The following is a 16,037-nucleotide window of genomic DNA, read 5'->3' as shown; positions in this document are numbered from 1 at the left end:
TTGGGGTTTTTTGTATGTTGTGGATGGAAGCAAGATGGAGGGCACAGGGTGTTGTCCTGGGTTTCTTCTTCATGCTTCTTCTTCCTCCTTCTCCATGGGTTTGGGTGGCATTTTGTGATTGGGCAGAAAAGTCCCCATTGCAGCTCTTTGGGATCAGTGATTGGGTTAAAAGGGAAAATCATCTAGGTGTCAGTTCTTAATTGGATAGTTTAGTCTTAAAAGACCTTGTACCAAGATATTGTTGGCCATTTGTGCCTTCTAATGAAAAGCTGCCAAACTCACAGTAGTGAGACTGCTTTACTGATAAGAAATAATAAACACCTGAGTCTGAACATGAACTACAGTCTAAAGTGCCTTCAATCCAAACCCAGAGAAACCAACATCTGGGATCCCCACAACAACCCATTGTCTGAACTGTTTTTCTTCCCTGGGATCACAGTCTTCAAATATATGCAGAGAATGTGAATGGATTGTAGTTACCAGCATGTTTGCAGTGAGCTAATTTAAATTTCAGCCTAGGTCACTCCAGTTATGACAGCAATTTTCATTACATAGCCAGTGGTCTCCTGGGAACCTCAGCTGGAAGAAGTATTTCCATATACATAAATCAGTAGAGAGATAATCAAATATTGAGATTTAACTTTTCTGACTACTAATGAAATGTCAGCACATAGTGAAGTCTCAGCCTGCTGCTCCTGTTTCTGGGAAGCCTCTGAAAAATGCTTCAGCAGCCACTCACAAAGGAAACTATTTCTTTGGCCATCTGAAATGACTGCTAGTAATTTAAAGCATGTGGGTGGTAAAGTGTTTGTGCTTAGTGTCTTGTGTCTATGATAATTTGGTTTTCCTCAGAATGCCTGTGGCTCAGTCTAGGTTGGCAAATGGCTTTGGAGCCTCTCCACTGTGGCCTGATGTTCATAAAGTATTATTCAGGTTTCCTGTGATTTGGTGTTGTACAAATGTAGAAATGAGCTGCTTGGGTCTAGACTGTTTGTGCTGTCTCTTGTTTTTGGTGTAAAAACAAGCTTTGTCCTTCTCATTGGTGTGGGCAGAGGAAGAAAAACAAACCTTTTACATTTGGAAATGATAAAATATTGTCCTGTATTTCCTGGCACTTTCAGAAGCTCATCTGTGTGCAGAGATGGTGAGCTTATTACAAAGGATCCTGTCTTGCAGAGTAAAGTAAGCAAGTACTTTAAGCAGTAAAGAAAAGAGGCTAAGTTAGCACTAACTCTTCTTTTTTATTTCAAAAATGCAGAGTAGTTGTTGCACAGGGTTTCCAGTCCCAGTTGTTGCATAGGATTACAAGTCCCAAGTAACCCAGTAAAAGTAACACTAAGATTTAAGTTGTGGTAATGCTCCATAGTTTGGAGAAGATCCCTTCAAATCTTGTGTGCACACAGCTCCTGTATGCAAATACTGAGATCTGCTGTTAGCAGACTGTTTAATAAGGTTATATTTGGACCTCTTGATAGGTAGGACAGAGATTTTTTTGTGACCAGACATCACAGACATAATTGTGGCCAGGCATAATTCTAACAGTACAATGACATTTGCAGTTGAAGACTTGTTGCTTAGTGTAATGCAGAAGTTACAGAGCTGCAGCCTACACAGTGGCCAGGAGAGAACTGGCTGAAGAGCTGAGGAGTGAAACTGAGGAGAGCAATGAAATACAAAGGCAAAAGGCTGCTTGATTTCTTAACTTTGATAGACAGTGAGTTGCACTGTGCACAGTAGGGATGCTACTTGTGATCAGAGGCATGGGCTGGTAAACTTCATGTCATGGAAGTGTCCTGGGGATTCCACAGCTTTTGGCATTGAGTATGGCTAAAATTACTTCAGACCTGAACTTGAAGTGCTCTTGAAAACAAGGGCCTTTCCTCTACCCTTTTATACTGCAGTTGGACTGGGTAGCATTTTTGCCCTAAATTATGTGGGCTTTGCAGTACAGCAGTGAAGATCCATGTAGGAGAGGCATAAGGCCTTTCAGTTGTCAAACATGTATTCATTAAAAGGAAGAAAAAAAAGGTTTATTTTTTAAAAATTAGATATGTTTTAGCAGTGATGTACAGAAGTCCTTATAGTTAGTGAGTATTCTGTCCTAACAAAGCAGACTGTCTCCTGCCCCCACCCTGTAAGAGGAAGGATATCCCTCATGTTGCTGAAATAATTTTGATTAAAAGAAAAATCAATGTATGGCTGGTTTTGGTTATTAGTTATCTAAAAATGCCAATACTCACTTGAATAATATTTTCATTATATCTTTAATGCACTGTAACATGTATTGAAATAGATATTTTCCTCTAGAAGATTGAAAAATGTCCCAGTCTTTTCTTCTGGAAAGATTGCCTTTTCCTGCAGTTTGTATAACAGAGGTTGTGGTAAATGGCTGTCACCAGGCTAAGTCATCCTTTTGTCACATCCTGAGCCTGTATTGATGGGATGCTTGTCCTAGTAGTGCTGACTACTGATGTAAGACATTATCATAAGAGTTACTTGGAAAAAATCAAATGCAGCATTGATTCTCCACAAAAATGGTAATTGTGCCAGTCTTCTGTTTCTCATTTTGCCATTACTGCAGGAAAAATAACCAGCATGTTAAGAGTAACATGCAAAGTTACCATGCAGAGATATATTGATGTTCAGTGTGCTTTAAAAATGCTCTTAATCACATCAACTACTGCATGTTGGGGTCTCTAGCTTGTCAGAGTGGCCCTGAGAAATGTTAAAGTCTCTTTTCCCAGCCTGGTGCTTGAAGGAGGAGTCAGAGCTCTTCATTTCTCGGTCTCAAGGTTGTTTATTGTATCTTATCTATAAAATTCCTTCTCCTGTCCAGCTGAGGTGTGCTCAGCAGGACAGTCCAGGCTCTCTGCCTGCCTTTGGGGTGGTGTTATGTCTTTATACTAAAAACTACATGTACAATGTTTACAGTTACTTTCCAGTACCTATCACCTGTGTTAGACAGTGAGCTTCTACTCTAAACCAATTTGTAAGTGCCAACACCACAGCAGAAGATGGACGCCAAGAAGAAGAAGCAGAAAGGCAGGACATGCCCAGATCCCTCCATCTTGCCCCCCTGAACCTCCATTCTAAAAAACCTCAAAATCTACTTTTTCACCTCGTGATAAATTCACTATCATTCTACTTTATTTGTCGTGGCTTGCAGATTTTCATCTAAGGTTGGTAACTTGCTCCACAGGTCATAATCAAAACCACAGGCATCTTGGCTCTATGCCAGGGTCTCTGAGCCCCCTGGCAGGGGTCTTGGCTGCTCAGGACAGCCACAGGGATGTCCTGGGTGCTGTCAACTGCACAGATGGACAAAGAAAAGGATGCAGATAAACAGAACATCCAGACTCCCTGGGTGTGACGTTGGACATCCCTCCTTGGAGTTCAAAGCCATCCAAAATGACTTTTTAACTGAGCTATGTACAGAAATTTACAGTAACTACTTTTAGTTGGGTTTTCTGCATTTGCAAAGGGCTGATCACTGTCAGCTCTTCTTACAAAAAGGTGAGAAGTGAAGGCTCCATGAACCTTGGCTGTGATGAATCCAGGGCTGAGGAGGCCAGCTGGAGGTGGTCCTGGGCTGACAGCAGGGAAGGAGCTGTGGAGGAAATGCAGAGCTATGGCAGATGCTCCAGTGCCCTTCTTTGTCACATTCATTTCACAGACACTGAGCCCCCGAGGATCCAGTGCCCGAGCGTGAAGGAGAAGTCGGCGGAGCCCAACAAGCTGACAGTGCGCGTGTTCTGGGACACGCCCGAGGGACGGGACACCGCCGACGGCATCCTCACCGAGTAGGTGAAAGGCTCTGCACTGTGCTCTTCCTCCTCCTTACCCTCCTGTTAGCAATTCAGCAGGCCAGGTACCCTTTTCCCTTCATTCATCCAAGGTGCTTTTTTCTGGCTGTCACATATCACTGCTCTATAAAGAATCGCGTGTTTGGAGGTGTTTTGCAGTTTCTTTGCGGGTCTCATAATTAACAACTTTTCTTGGACCAAGTAACCTTTTGTACATAACAATGAAAACAGAGTAGTGCATTGCAGGTAACAGAAGAGGTAAGTTTGACTGTCTTAAAAAAAACCAAGGTGTGTCACAAAATAAAATCTGCAATCTTCTTTAGGTTTCTTCCTAAGGTAGTGCCGGCTGCTGATGTCCCAGGATTCTGCAGTTACCTTTAAAGTTACATTTCTTGTTTGGAACCTGGATGGATTTAAATATTGGATTTAGAAATTACAGTTCAAAAACTCTTTGTCACTTTCTATGGTTTTACAGTCCCATTTTCCAGAAGAACAGGGTATACTTCTCACCCTTCTCACCTCTACTACTGTCTCTGATTTTCCCATTTTTATCATGCAGGATTTAGGTTAGTCTATCTGGATTACTGTAATGGTGGGAGCATGGAAAATTGTTTCTTTCAGTAAGCAGGTTACATCATTACATTAGTGGACTGGTTAAGCTTAAAAGCTCAAAGTTGTAAAGCTTGAAGATGTTTACAGTTTCATGTGAATACAAAAAACTAATGAAAGACAATGATATTACCCTTTTATTGCTATAATTTAATAATTTCATAAAGAAGAATTCATTACATAATTAAAAATTAATTGGCATTGAGGTCTGATGTAACAACTTGGTGACAGTTAACAACATCAAAAACTACACCTGGTAAAGTAAAAACTTCAAAAATGTCAGAATGAAGACATTCCTAAGTCTTTTTGACAGAGGAGTGTCTGATAGGCAAAAAAATGGGGAGTATCCCATGTAGACTCTGTCATACAAGTAACTGTTGTCAGCTCAGAAGAGCCAAGCCCTTAGTTCAGTGGAAGCTTTTCCACAAATCATATCTCTATTTTATAAAATATTGCTAAGCTCTTCTTTTTTATACAGTATGCAGTACTTTTCTTAAATACACAGTTTCAGGAGTACAAAAGCTTTTCCATTACATGGAAACCTCTTTGGTTACATGCTCTCTGCTTCAATACTGAGATTATGTTTTACACATAATTCTCCCACCTTGTTTGCAAGACAGGGGCAAATTCCAGGTGAAAATGCTGCTGTGGATCACCACACCCTTCTGCTGTGACACTGAATCTCACTTTCTGTTCCATTTCTGATATTAACACTCACAAATGACAATCACTGGAGCAGTTCAGAGCAGCCAGATGGGAATACATCCCCACTGTAAGAGGCTGGAAGTTTTCTTTTTTAGTGTTGACTTTTTCTTGTGTAAGGAGAAGGAAGTTTGAGCTCCTCTGGGCATGATGGGCTTGGCTACACTGGTTTGTTTTATAGGAAGGGAGCAGACCCTGCCCACTCCAACACCCTTGTCTCAACAGGGTGGGCTGTAGGTTGCAAATTTAAATACTCTGGTTGCTGCTGCCCAGCTTCTTCCTTTGCCTACTCTCAAGTCTTCTGTCCTGCAGACAGCCAGAAAATCCTATCATGCCACAAACATCCCTCTTTCAGGCTTTTACAGCACTGTGAGTAAATAAATGCTGGTGAATTTATGAGTGTCTGTCCTGTTTTATCTCTTGGTTTAGTGTTATTTTAAAAGGCCTGCCACCAGGGTCACATTTTCCAGAAGGCGACCACAAAATCCAATATACTGTGTATGACAGAGCTGGAAACAAAGGCACCTGCAAATTTCTTGTTAAAGTCAGAGGTAAGGATGATGTTTTACTTGTAAATGCAGACACTGATTTGCACCTGGCTTAGCAGGCAATTTGAAAATGTCCTCATTTCTGTATTTATCTGCATTTGTCTGTGTGTATAAACTCCTGTGATGATGCTGAAAGGGAGAACAGAGTCTTGCTGAAGACCCTGGGGGCCAGCTCTGCAGCATTGCTGCACATCCAGGAAGAGCTGCTTTGCTCAGCCCTGCCTCCAGCTCCACATCCCTTCCCTCCTTCCAGCTTCTCCTGCTACACAGCCCTGTGAGCTGCTGAAACAAAGAGGTGAAGGGCTGGCAGGGCTGCCCTTTCACAGGCCCAGATGTTGACCTCTGGAGTTGAATATACAGAGGTGACCTATGGTTTTCAGCTTCAGCCCTTTGTGCTCCATGACCTTTTGTCCCATGCATACACCTACACATCTGTTTCATTTTACATTAGAGTTGAGGGATGGGGGAGTTCAGGTTGGTTGTTTGGGGTTTTTAAGTGCATGACTAATAACACAGAAAGCAAACAGAAAATGTCTTTGGTACTGGTATTCCACTGACCTGTACTGCCTCAGTAACAAATGGTGATTCATGCTGTGTCTTTCATTTTGTTTTGTTTTTTCTTTTGCTCAAAGTCAGGCGCTGTGTGAAGTTGAATGCCCCAGATAATGGCTACATCAAGTGCTCAGGTGATGGCAATAACTATGGTGCTACCTGTGAGTTCTCCTGCATTGGTGGCTACGAGCTGCAAGGCAGCCCAGCTCGAGTCTGCCAGTACAACTTGGGGTGGTCAGGAGTGGAGCCAACCTGTGCACGTACGTGAGTATTTCACCACTCTGCCAGGAGGAATCCAGCACAGGGGTGCTGAGGGCAGTGAGAATTTGGGAAGAGGATGGGTGTGGGGTGGAATAGAGCTGCTGTGTCCCAGAGGAAAGAAACTTAGGGCAATGAGAATTTGGGAAGGTGCTGTGGGGTGAAATACAGCTGCATTGTCTTAGAGGTAGGAAACTTAGCATCGTTTTTGTCTTCTTTGTCAGTTTGCGCTTAACAGCTGGAGCCTTTGCCACCTTTGACTGCCCTTTCCTAGAGTTTGTTTTAGCTCAAAGCTTTCTACAAAATGTCACATTCTGGAGTCAATCCACTGTGCAAGCTAGAACAGTCTACAGTAAAATTGTTGGCTTCAATGAGGCCAGCATTTTACTCATGTCTTCTTTATTATTGATTCTTGTTCTTGTGTTTCTGCTGTTGAACTCTGCCTCTAGAAATTGACCTGTTTTCAGTGTGCTTCCTAACTTTTGTTTTAATTTTATTCCAGCCATGAATATTAATGTGAATGTGAGGACTGCAGCTGCACTTCTGGATCAATTTTATGAGAAGCGGAGACTGCTGATTATTTCAACTCCTACTGCTGCTAACTTCTTCTACAGGATGCAGCTGGGGATGCTGCAGGTAAAACACATTTAAGAGGAATATGCAACCTTTTTTTTTTTTAAAGAAAGACACAAGAGAACAAGCTCCACTGTTTTACATAAATCCAAAAGCTTCAGCTTTTATATTGTAGCCACTGAAAGATCTGGCTCAAGCAGTCATGGTTCCAGATTAATCCTTTTCACAGGGGTTTGAGTTGAAATATCCCCCCAGTCTTTAACTCAGCCCCATTCTGGATTGTGCTGCCTCTGACCAGTCACTCAATCCCAGGCAGTTCTGGCCCTTCCATTCTCCCCAGATAAATTTAACTCATGCTCAATAATAATTCCCTATCTCAGCTGCTAAAGAAGTTTTAAAAACAACCACAAACCCAACCCCCCAGCTCTTAAGCAGCTCATGCAGACCAGGCCCCCAGAATTTGCAACTACAATGTAAGGAAATGTGAATAGCTTCAGAAATAAAAAGTGCACCAGCAAACAAAGGATCAGAGACGCAGCACAGAAATCATCCAGAGTGCTGGAGATAACATTGGGGTGTTTTGTTCAAAAAACCCCAAAACACCTGGTAATTTTCCTTCTTATGTGTTGTAAGTGTGATGCCTTTGTTAGCTTTTTGCTGGTCTGAGGGCTAGATCTAAAAGTGTACCTGTGTCCTCAGGGAAAGAATCAGTCCTGTATTCTTTCACAGCTACAAGTGTTCCTATCTTGCTTTTTCTTCTCACAAATTGTAACAAAATGCAGTATAAATAATCATTGAGATATGACTGTGATGATGATTTTTACTGCTGTCTTAAATTATACTTGTATTTAAGGAAAAAAAAAAAAAAAACAACCCAAAAGCAGCTCCTTTTAGCTCCTTTTCCCTATTAGATAAACTTGGCAAGAAAATTCAGTATATTGATCAAACTGAATTTAATGGCTATGGTACATTTTCCACTTCTTGGCAGCAGGCAAATGAGTTGGCAGGGAAGAAAACTTTCTACAGTCAACTTCTGTTTCACATAATTTGCTTTGATTGCCAAGTTAGGTTATTGGTACAATGTTTGGCATCCTGGCATCTTCTCATATAACTACAGAGACAAGTTGATATTTCTCCTAGGTGGTCCCTCTATGTTGGTTTTCTTAGAGTATCTGAGAATTTGTTACTTAACCTCCCCTGGAGTCACGAAGCTCCAGTTCTTTGCTGTGACAATTTGAGTGTTTGCAAAACATGCTCTCAAATCAGTTTAAATCATTTAACTGACTTAAGCAGAGGGGACTCTGTGAACCCTTGCTGCACACTCAGAGCATCCCCCTGTTCTCTCAGGGATAACCAACCCTCCCCTCTCTCTCCTCTGAACCCCTGCAGCCAGCACAGTGTGGGTTAGACCTGCGACACGTCACCGTGGTGGAGCTGGTGGGTGTCTTCCCAAAACTGATAGGAAGAATAGGAGTGAAGCTGCTGCCCCCATCACTTACCCTGCAGCTCAGGTAAAGGAAACTCCCACTGCTGTGTGTTTGCACCTTATCCTGCAAGTTGCATTGCTTTTTATCCCTGCAGCTTATTTTGCAAATGCCACGTGTTCTACTCTAATGTACACAGCTAGACACTGCAAAGTAGGTACTGGTGAGCACACTTGGGGATTAATTTGCTGGCTATGTAATTAAATTACAGCAAATTAAAACACAATAACAAATTTATTTAATTATATATATAGTATGACTGTATTCATAGGCCTATAAGTCTGTATTTTTGGGTGCTGCCACTGAAAACACTTCAGAGTCTGTCTGTATTTGTGTTGGAGTTGCTCCTTTGCAAGGACAGTCCCAAATGGCAGAGACAGCTCATCCCCTACTCCAGGGCTGCTGGTGGTTGTGGCCAGGCTAAAGGGGAAACTCTTTCAAGTCCCATATGTAGGAATGAGATGGGCAGTATTTCAAAGAGGAAATTATCTCAGCCTCCCCAGCCTGACTGCAGCATCAGCAGTTCTACTGAGGTGCCTGAACTGTTTTGACTTGGGTTTAGACTGGCAGAGGATTGGCTTTCACTTGAAAGAAACACTTCAAATGCCAGCATTTCCTAAGGACTGGAAGAGGAAAAAAAGCCAACAGTGAAGGCCACATTGGCAGGAAAAGAAGGAGTTGTTTAGAAAAAAGTCAAGGAGCATTTTAAGCAACATGATCTATGATATGCCTGAGGAAAGGGAGTAAGTTTTAATTGGAGACAATGAAAATTGCTGACACAGCAGAGAGGGGATTTTTAAAAAATATTTTAAAAAAACTGTTCTCAATAAAAGAAAAAGGATACTTTTACTAAAGTTGAAATGGTTTTCTTGTGGCTCTGTAGAAAATAATGAGCTCTCTTAACGTCTCATTCCCTGGTTTCTTGCAACCTTTAATGAAGCTACATTTCATAAATTGCTATAGTATGACCTGCCCTGCACTCAGTGAAAGTTTTTTCTTTGTTGTTGCTTTGTGTGTGAATTACAGCTTTCTAGTTCTGCAAGGTGCTCAAATCAATATGAAATGCACTCTTAAGAATAAAGGTGTTGTCCAGAATTGACATTTCAGTAAGCTAATGAGCACAAGTGCCCCAGTTAAACTTTGGAAAGCACAGAAATTTAGCATTTCAATTTTTAGAAGCATTTTTTCTTAGGTAATATATGGCACAAGATGAATGTAGTTTTCTTTCACTATTGCTTAGCTTTAATGTTTATTTTAGTTTGAATTTAATGGCCAAGCTCCCTGATTGCAACAAGACTATGCCTAGAGCCCTCAAACTTGTTAGGAGGCTAAGGAAGGCCAATTTTGGTGCTTCACACCTTTGCAAAAATCCCCCCAGATTCTTCTTCATGGCAGCTTTCTCTCATTCTCTCATGGCTGTCTGAATTTATTTACCCCACACTAATGATGTTGACTGACTGCATATCCAGGCATCTTCTAGTACATTACTCCTTCAAGCAAAAGATGAAAAGAGCACTACAGATAAACTTTTGTTACTTATGTAGCTTTTGCTACTAGAGGAGTTTAAATGACCACTTCCACCACTTTGGAAAGACTCCTCCATGATTAGCAGTGGCTTTTGTTCCTCTAAAATTAGAGTCACAGATGATTGTTATTATTAGGAAGCAGTGAAAGCAGACTCCAATAATTTTGTCCTGATTTTTCTTACTGTGACTTTTTATACCAAGCAAAACCAAGAAGTGGAAGCCAATAAAGGAAATAGTCTTACTTGTAACTCAGGCTTCATCACAAGGGTTTTTAGGCAGTGTTCATACTTTTTTTTCTTTTTGTCTAACCTTGTTTCACTCCTGTAACAGCAGTGGATACTGGCAGAGAACAGAGCTGGGTGCAGTCACTTTGACACGTGCAGGCACCTGCTCTTTAGCTGGCTCTTTGTTAATGCTGAAACCAAACCTACACTCTGTGTAGCCCCTGTGACCATGCCCACCTTCCCCTGCTCAGCCTGAAGAGCCTGGTGCTGCCCTTTAACAAACCAGTTCCTTGCTTTGCAGGCTGCTGCTGAGGATCCCCCATTTCAGTTTCAACATCGTGGTGATGGACAAGCACGGCATGGACAAGGAGCGCTACCCCTTCCCAGCAACCCCAGCTGAGCTTTTTGCCCTTATTGACAAGTTCCCCTTGAGGAAAGATGAGATGAAACTGCAAGCAGAAATTGGTCACTCATGTCCCTAATTCAGCATTTCAGGGCCTGCAGTTGTCGGTGAATTTTTTTTGATCCACAGAATTCTCTCCTTGGTGCTACACAAAGCATGGCTTTTAATCACTGATGTGATTTTCTGTGTCTTGGTAAATCTGGCCAGCCATGCAGCTGTTCTGCATAGAAGGTTGCTCTTTTGTACTTTCAGTCATCTTTAGATCATAGAATGGTCTGGGTTGGAAGTGACTTTAAATCTCATTGAGCTCCAGCCCTGCTGCCATGGACAGGGACTTGTTGCACTAGATCGGGTTGCTCAGAGCCCCATCCAACCTGGCCTTGAACACTTTCAGGGATGGGGCAGCCACAGCTTCTCTGGGCAGCCTGTGGCAGTGCCTCACCACCTGCACAGTGAAGAATTTTCCCCTAATATATAACCTGAACCTGTTCTCTTACAAGTTCAAGCCATTCCCCCTTGTCTGTCACTCCAGATTCTTGTAAAAAATCCCTCTCCATCTTTCCTGTTGGCTCTGTTCAGGGACTGGAAGGCCACAATTAAGTCACCCCTGAGCCTTCTCTTTTCCAGGCTGAACAATCCCGTTTTCTCAGCCTTTCCTCACAGGAGAGGTGCTCTGTCCCTCTGATCACCTTGGTGGCCTTCTCTGGACTTGCTCTGACTGGTTGATGTCCTTCCTCCTGCTGGGGACCCCACAACTGGATGAATGTGGATGTAGAATTTATTGCCTAATGGAACTTCTTGTACAGAGAGTAAAGAACTGAGGCACGTTTCTGAGAGTTTATTTTGGATTTTTCATTCAGTGTAAAATTGGGGTTTCTTTCTTACTGTTTATAATTCTTTTTATTAATAAAATATTGTTCTGCAAACAGATAGTTGTCTAAAATTCCACTTGGGGGTTAAAGTTGGTCGATTGATACAGAATTTGGTTCAAAATATCTTTCTGCAAACCATTATAAAAGACATTAGCCTCACATTGAAAGTGTATAAGGAACCCACTGGTGCCTTTTAGTTCCACTAAAAAAAGTGTCAATCAAAGACAAAAAGCATGAGCCAGAGGGAACACAAGCATTGATTTTCAGCAGCAGCAGGGACAAAATTGGTGATAGCAGGAGCATGGAAGTCATTGCCACAGGGAATATGATGAAGGAGCAGTGATCAGTGTAGAGGATGGACAGTAATTACTAAGGCCCATGTACTGCAGTTCTTAATGGGAACATATGTTCTTACCTGCTGCACTTCTGCTTGTGGCTTTTAATGTCCAGCAGTCTTGGAGTAGCAGACTTTTTTTCCCCCCTGCACCTTGGAGACAGACCAGGCTGTTGTTTTGATGGCAGGGAAACATTACTCCAGGGAAACATTATCAAGGATTTGTCACTTCCAGAGCTGTGAAAATACTTGTTTGCAAGTCATCACTTTGAAATTAACAAAAAAAGTTCCCCGTTTAATAAAAAAAAATATCAGGAGGCAATCAGAACAGGGAAAAAATTTCTTTTGTTTTATTACAGCCCAGAGTCTCAATAATCCACAGCAAAGAATACACATCATGCATGAAAAGTACAAGGGTCAGAGGAGTGAAAAGTGGGAATTACAGTTTGGATGCCTGTTCACAGGGTATGATACATAATCTGACTGTCTGAGCTAGCACCCAGCATCTGTGCTGTTCATTCCTGCCCCTCAAGACCACAGTCTCTTTTTCCAGTCAAATGCTTGTTTGACTTTGACCATAAGGTAGAGTTGTAAATTTTACAATGGTGTCAGCACAAGAAAAGTTCTTGTGGTGTCAGCACAAGAAAAGTTTTAGCAGTATCTTTACAGCAATCCTTACCAGAATTTGGTCTCTTGCTTCCTCTGAAATGACAAAAAAAAAAAAAAAGGAAAGAAAAGAAGAAGGGAAAGGAAAGGAAAGGAAAGGAAAGGAAAGGAAAGGAAAGGAAAGGAAAGGAAAGGAAAGGAAAGGAAAGGAAAGGAAAGGAAAGGAAAGGAAAGGAAAGGAAAGGAAAGGAAAGGAAAGGAAAGGAAAGGAAAGGAAAGGAAAGGAAAGGAAAGGAGAGGAGAGGAGAGGAGAGGAGAGGAGAGGAGAGGAGAGGAGAGGAGAGGAGAGGAGAGGAGAGGAAAGGGAAGAGACAAAACTCTTCTTTTAAAAAAGATTGGTCCTGCAAGTGAACTAATGAGGAAGTGGATGTGAAGAGAGGTAAGTCAGCCTTGACACCAGCAAGCAAAAGCTAATTTGTGGGCTGAAGCATGACAGCATCAAGGAGGAGCTGTGTGGGGTATGCCATGGCAGGATGATCTGCTTCCCAGTGTTAGCAGAGTGTTGCTGAACACCCAAGAGCAGCTGTGAAAGCACGGCTTGGCCCTGCAGTGCTGGTGCCAAAGGCCAAGGAGATCAGGATGCACCCTGAACTCTGCAGGTGGTGGTGCCAAGTTTGCCAGGATGAGCAACTGAGGGGCAATGAAGCTCTGGGCTTTCCAAGTGTTGCTCTTAGGAACAACGGACAAGGTCAGGACTGGTGACAGAAATCACAGAAATGCCATTTCTCTTCCAGGCCTGACCAAACAAACAAAACAAATGTTGAACCCACTGTAAAGGAGCAAGGAGGGTGAGAGCCTGTGAGGTGGTGGACACAGCTGCACCCCAAGCTGCCTTCCCTCTGTCAGTGGTCAAGGGAATCAGGGCTGGGCACACCAAGGACATGGATCTGTGAGAGGAGACCAGAGAGGAGCCTCTGAGGTGGCCCAAGGGCTGGAGCCCCTCTGCTATGGAGACAGGCTGAGAGCACTGGGGCTGGTCAGCCTGGGGAGGAGAAGGCTCCAGGGAGACCTTAGAGCAGCCTGAAGGGGCTGCAAGAGGGCTGGAGAGGAATTTTCAAAAGGGCATGCAGTGATAGAAAAGGCCCTAAGCTAAAGGAGGACAGGTTTAGATGGTAGGAAGAAATTCTGAGGGTGATGAGGGCCAGGAATCTGAAGGTTTTGAGCACCAGGTTGGATGGGGCTGTCTGGAGCATGGAAGATTCCCTGCCCACAGCAGGGACATTGGAATAAGGTGATCTCAACCCAAACCATTGTGTGGTTCTGTGCCTGTGGAGCAGAGGCAGCTCAAGGACACATCCATACACAGGCTGCTGCGGCCCCAGTTCTGACTCAGGCTCTTTAGCATTCACCTACTTAGAGCATGAATCACAAGTGCACGGTTTAGGGGTTTTTTTTCCCTCACTTTCTCACTGAAAAAGGAGAGCAACTGATTTCCAATGATTTAAAATCTATTACAAAAATAAAAATCTTGGATGGGTCTGATTTTTCTCCTGTATTGCTGCAATTCCAATCTGCTGCTGCTCCATGTTGATTTAGGTACACAGTCAGTGCATCCAGTCTTATTTCCTGACTGCATGAACAGGAGCAGGGCTGTACAATTGCTACAATCAGGGAAGTGATTGCAATCACTGGGCTGTTACAGGAAATTGAATTAAGTGGAGGAGAGTGCATGAGTGATTGGATTACTAGTTATATTCTGCACAGAACATCTCTTAAAATCCTGTGATTAAGAAAAGCTGTTCTTGATTAGTAATACAAGGATTCTGGCATTTTCTGTTGGACATTTTTGTGGGCAACAGTGAAAAGTACTATGTGCCATCTCTGTTTTGGAGTCAAATCAGCCTGCATGTATGGTATACAGGGATTTGGTAGAATGGTCTCTTGGGAGTGTTTGAACCAGGGATGTAGTAGTTCTGGCTTTAGCCCAGCGTTTATATATGCAAATATATTCCAGTCACTCATCCTGTACACTTCTGGTCCCAGAAAAATAACACTACATAAGCAAGGTTCAGTATCTACACCAGTGCACTTTTTTTTTTTTTTAAGGTTTCACAAAAAATTCTCCTCCCTCAAAGTTACAATGTCTGGAGTCTATTTCATACTCCCAACTCTTCTTGCTATAGCTCTAATCCTACCACTGCTGTCAAAATGCAAATCTGATTGAAAACAGGAATATTAGACCTGCCATAAGCCTTACCCTTTCCATCCCACCTCCAGGCTGTTCATTGCAGGAGATGTGACACATCCCAGTGCGTGGATACAGTCATGGCTGGAGGTTCCTACATCAGTCTGGACATTCTGAGTGTGAACCAGAAGACTTCAATTATTTCAGATGAGAAAAGAATTACTGTTCCTGACAGGCAGCATCTTTTACAAACAAAACTATTGAGATAAATTGTGGGAGGCAGCAGTTTCTCAGAAAAAAAAGCAATTTTGTAAATGGCCTGATTTTCCCCAGATTCTACCTAATAATCCACCTAATTAGATGAGAACAACCCCTGCTGTCACACACGTCCTCTACAGCTGGAGAAGAGAGACAAATTTGAAGTTGCACATCCCTATTCTTGAAGTTCAAAGCCCTCTGGGACAGAAAGTGTTGTGTTTTAATGAAAACACCAATGATCCTTCACAGCTCTGCACTAAACAACCACAACATGGGACTTCATTACAGCTCAGTGCTTACATAAGAGCATGAGTCAGACTGCATCACATAGTTAATGAAAATGCAGAGCCTGAAGAGTAACCTGGAGGGTATTTAAATACTCTAATGATCACAACCCACTTTTTAAGTTGAGGTGGGGGAATAATAGAGCTCAGGCTGTGCAATCTCAGTGCTTGATCTCTTCCAGCCACTCACCACAGTCTCTGCTCCTGCTGTACATCCACAGGAAGCAAAAAGTGCTTCACACCGTCAGGAGGTGGCGCAGCTCCTCTTGGCCATGCAGCTGCTGCCCATTTCTCCCTGCCCATTTGTGGCTGGAGGATATTTTTATGGCAGCTTGGTGAAAGGAGGAGTGGGAAATCACCTGCAGGGGCTGGAAGGCAGAGAGCAGCAAGGCTGCCTGGTCCAGAGGAGCCAGTGAGGACATAGGCAGCTGAGGAGAGCATATGTGGTTTTCCTCTGGCCTCTTAAAGCAGTGACCCAGCTGCTGCATGCTCTGTGAAACACAGAGGGAACAAATGGGAATGCCAGTGTCCATGCAGAATGTGCTAGTGCACATCTAGTTACCAACATGCCTCCCATTGCCACCCACACAGCCAGAAAGTAACCAAAACCTGAATTTCAATAATTAGCATGGCCCATACTTCAAATTTACAAGGAGAATTAGTCATCTATCACCTCCAAGAGAAGGGGAGGAGGAACTACAGTTCAGTTATACAGGAGGAACAGAGGTGCCTTCAGGATCCTCAGGCAAGTCCTTGAGTACAGTTCTGAGTAAAAGTACAGAGAGCAGAGAAATGGCAGCAGGGCTCTTCCCCTAC

General features: G+C 42.9%; 1 protein-coding gene across 2 annotated transcripts in view; it reads left to right on the top strand.

Annotated features, from left to right (window-relative positions):
- SRPX (sushi repeat containing protein X-linked) overlaps nt 1-11,610 on the top strand; it is a 39,007-nt gene extending 27,397 nt beyond the window's left edge. For both annotated transcript variants that reach the window (XM_059466040.1, XM_059466041.1), the window contains 6 exons: nt 3,674-3,800; nt 5,544-5,665; nt 6,295-6,474; nt 6,975-7,108; nt 8,435-8,556; nt 10,581-11,610. In XM_059466040.1, the coding sequence (XP_059322023.1) occupies nt 3,674-3,800; nt 5,544-5,665; nt 6,295-6,474; nt 6,975-7,108; nt 8,435-8,556; nt 10,581-10,761 (866 nt within the window). In that variant the 3' untranslated portion in view covers nt 10,762-11,610. The remainder of the gene's footprint in view (nt 1-3,673; nt 3,801-5,543; nt 5,666-6,294; nt 6,475-6,974; nt 7,109-8,434; nt 8,557-10,580) is intronic.
- Nucleotides 11,611-16,037: the final 4,427 nt, after the last annotated feature.

The sequence above is a fragment of the Ammospiza nelsoni genome, chromosome 2 (genome assembly GCF_027579445.1).
Source record: "Ammospiza nelsoni isolate bAmmNel1 chromosome 2, bAmmNel1.pri, whole genome shotgun sequence".
Classification (NCBI taxonomy): domain Eukaryota; kingdom Metazoa; phylum Chordata; class Aves; order Passeriformes; family Passerellidae; genus Ammospiza; species Ammospiza nelsoni.
Note: the sequence above shows the minus strand (reverse complement) of the source record. Positions and strands in the feature narration are given on the sequence as shown.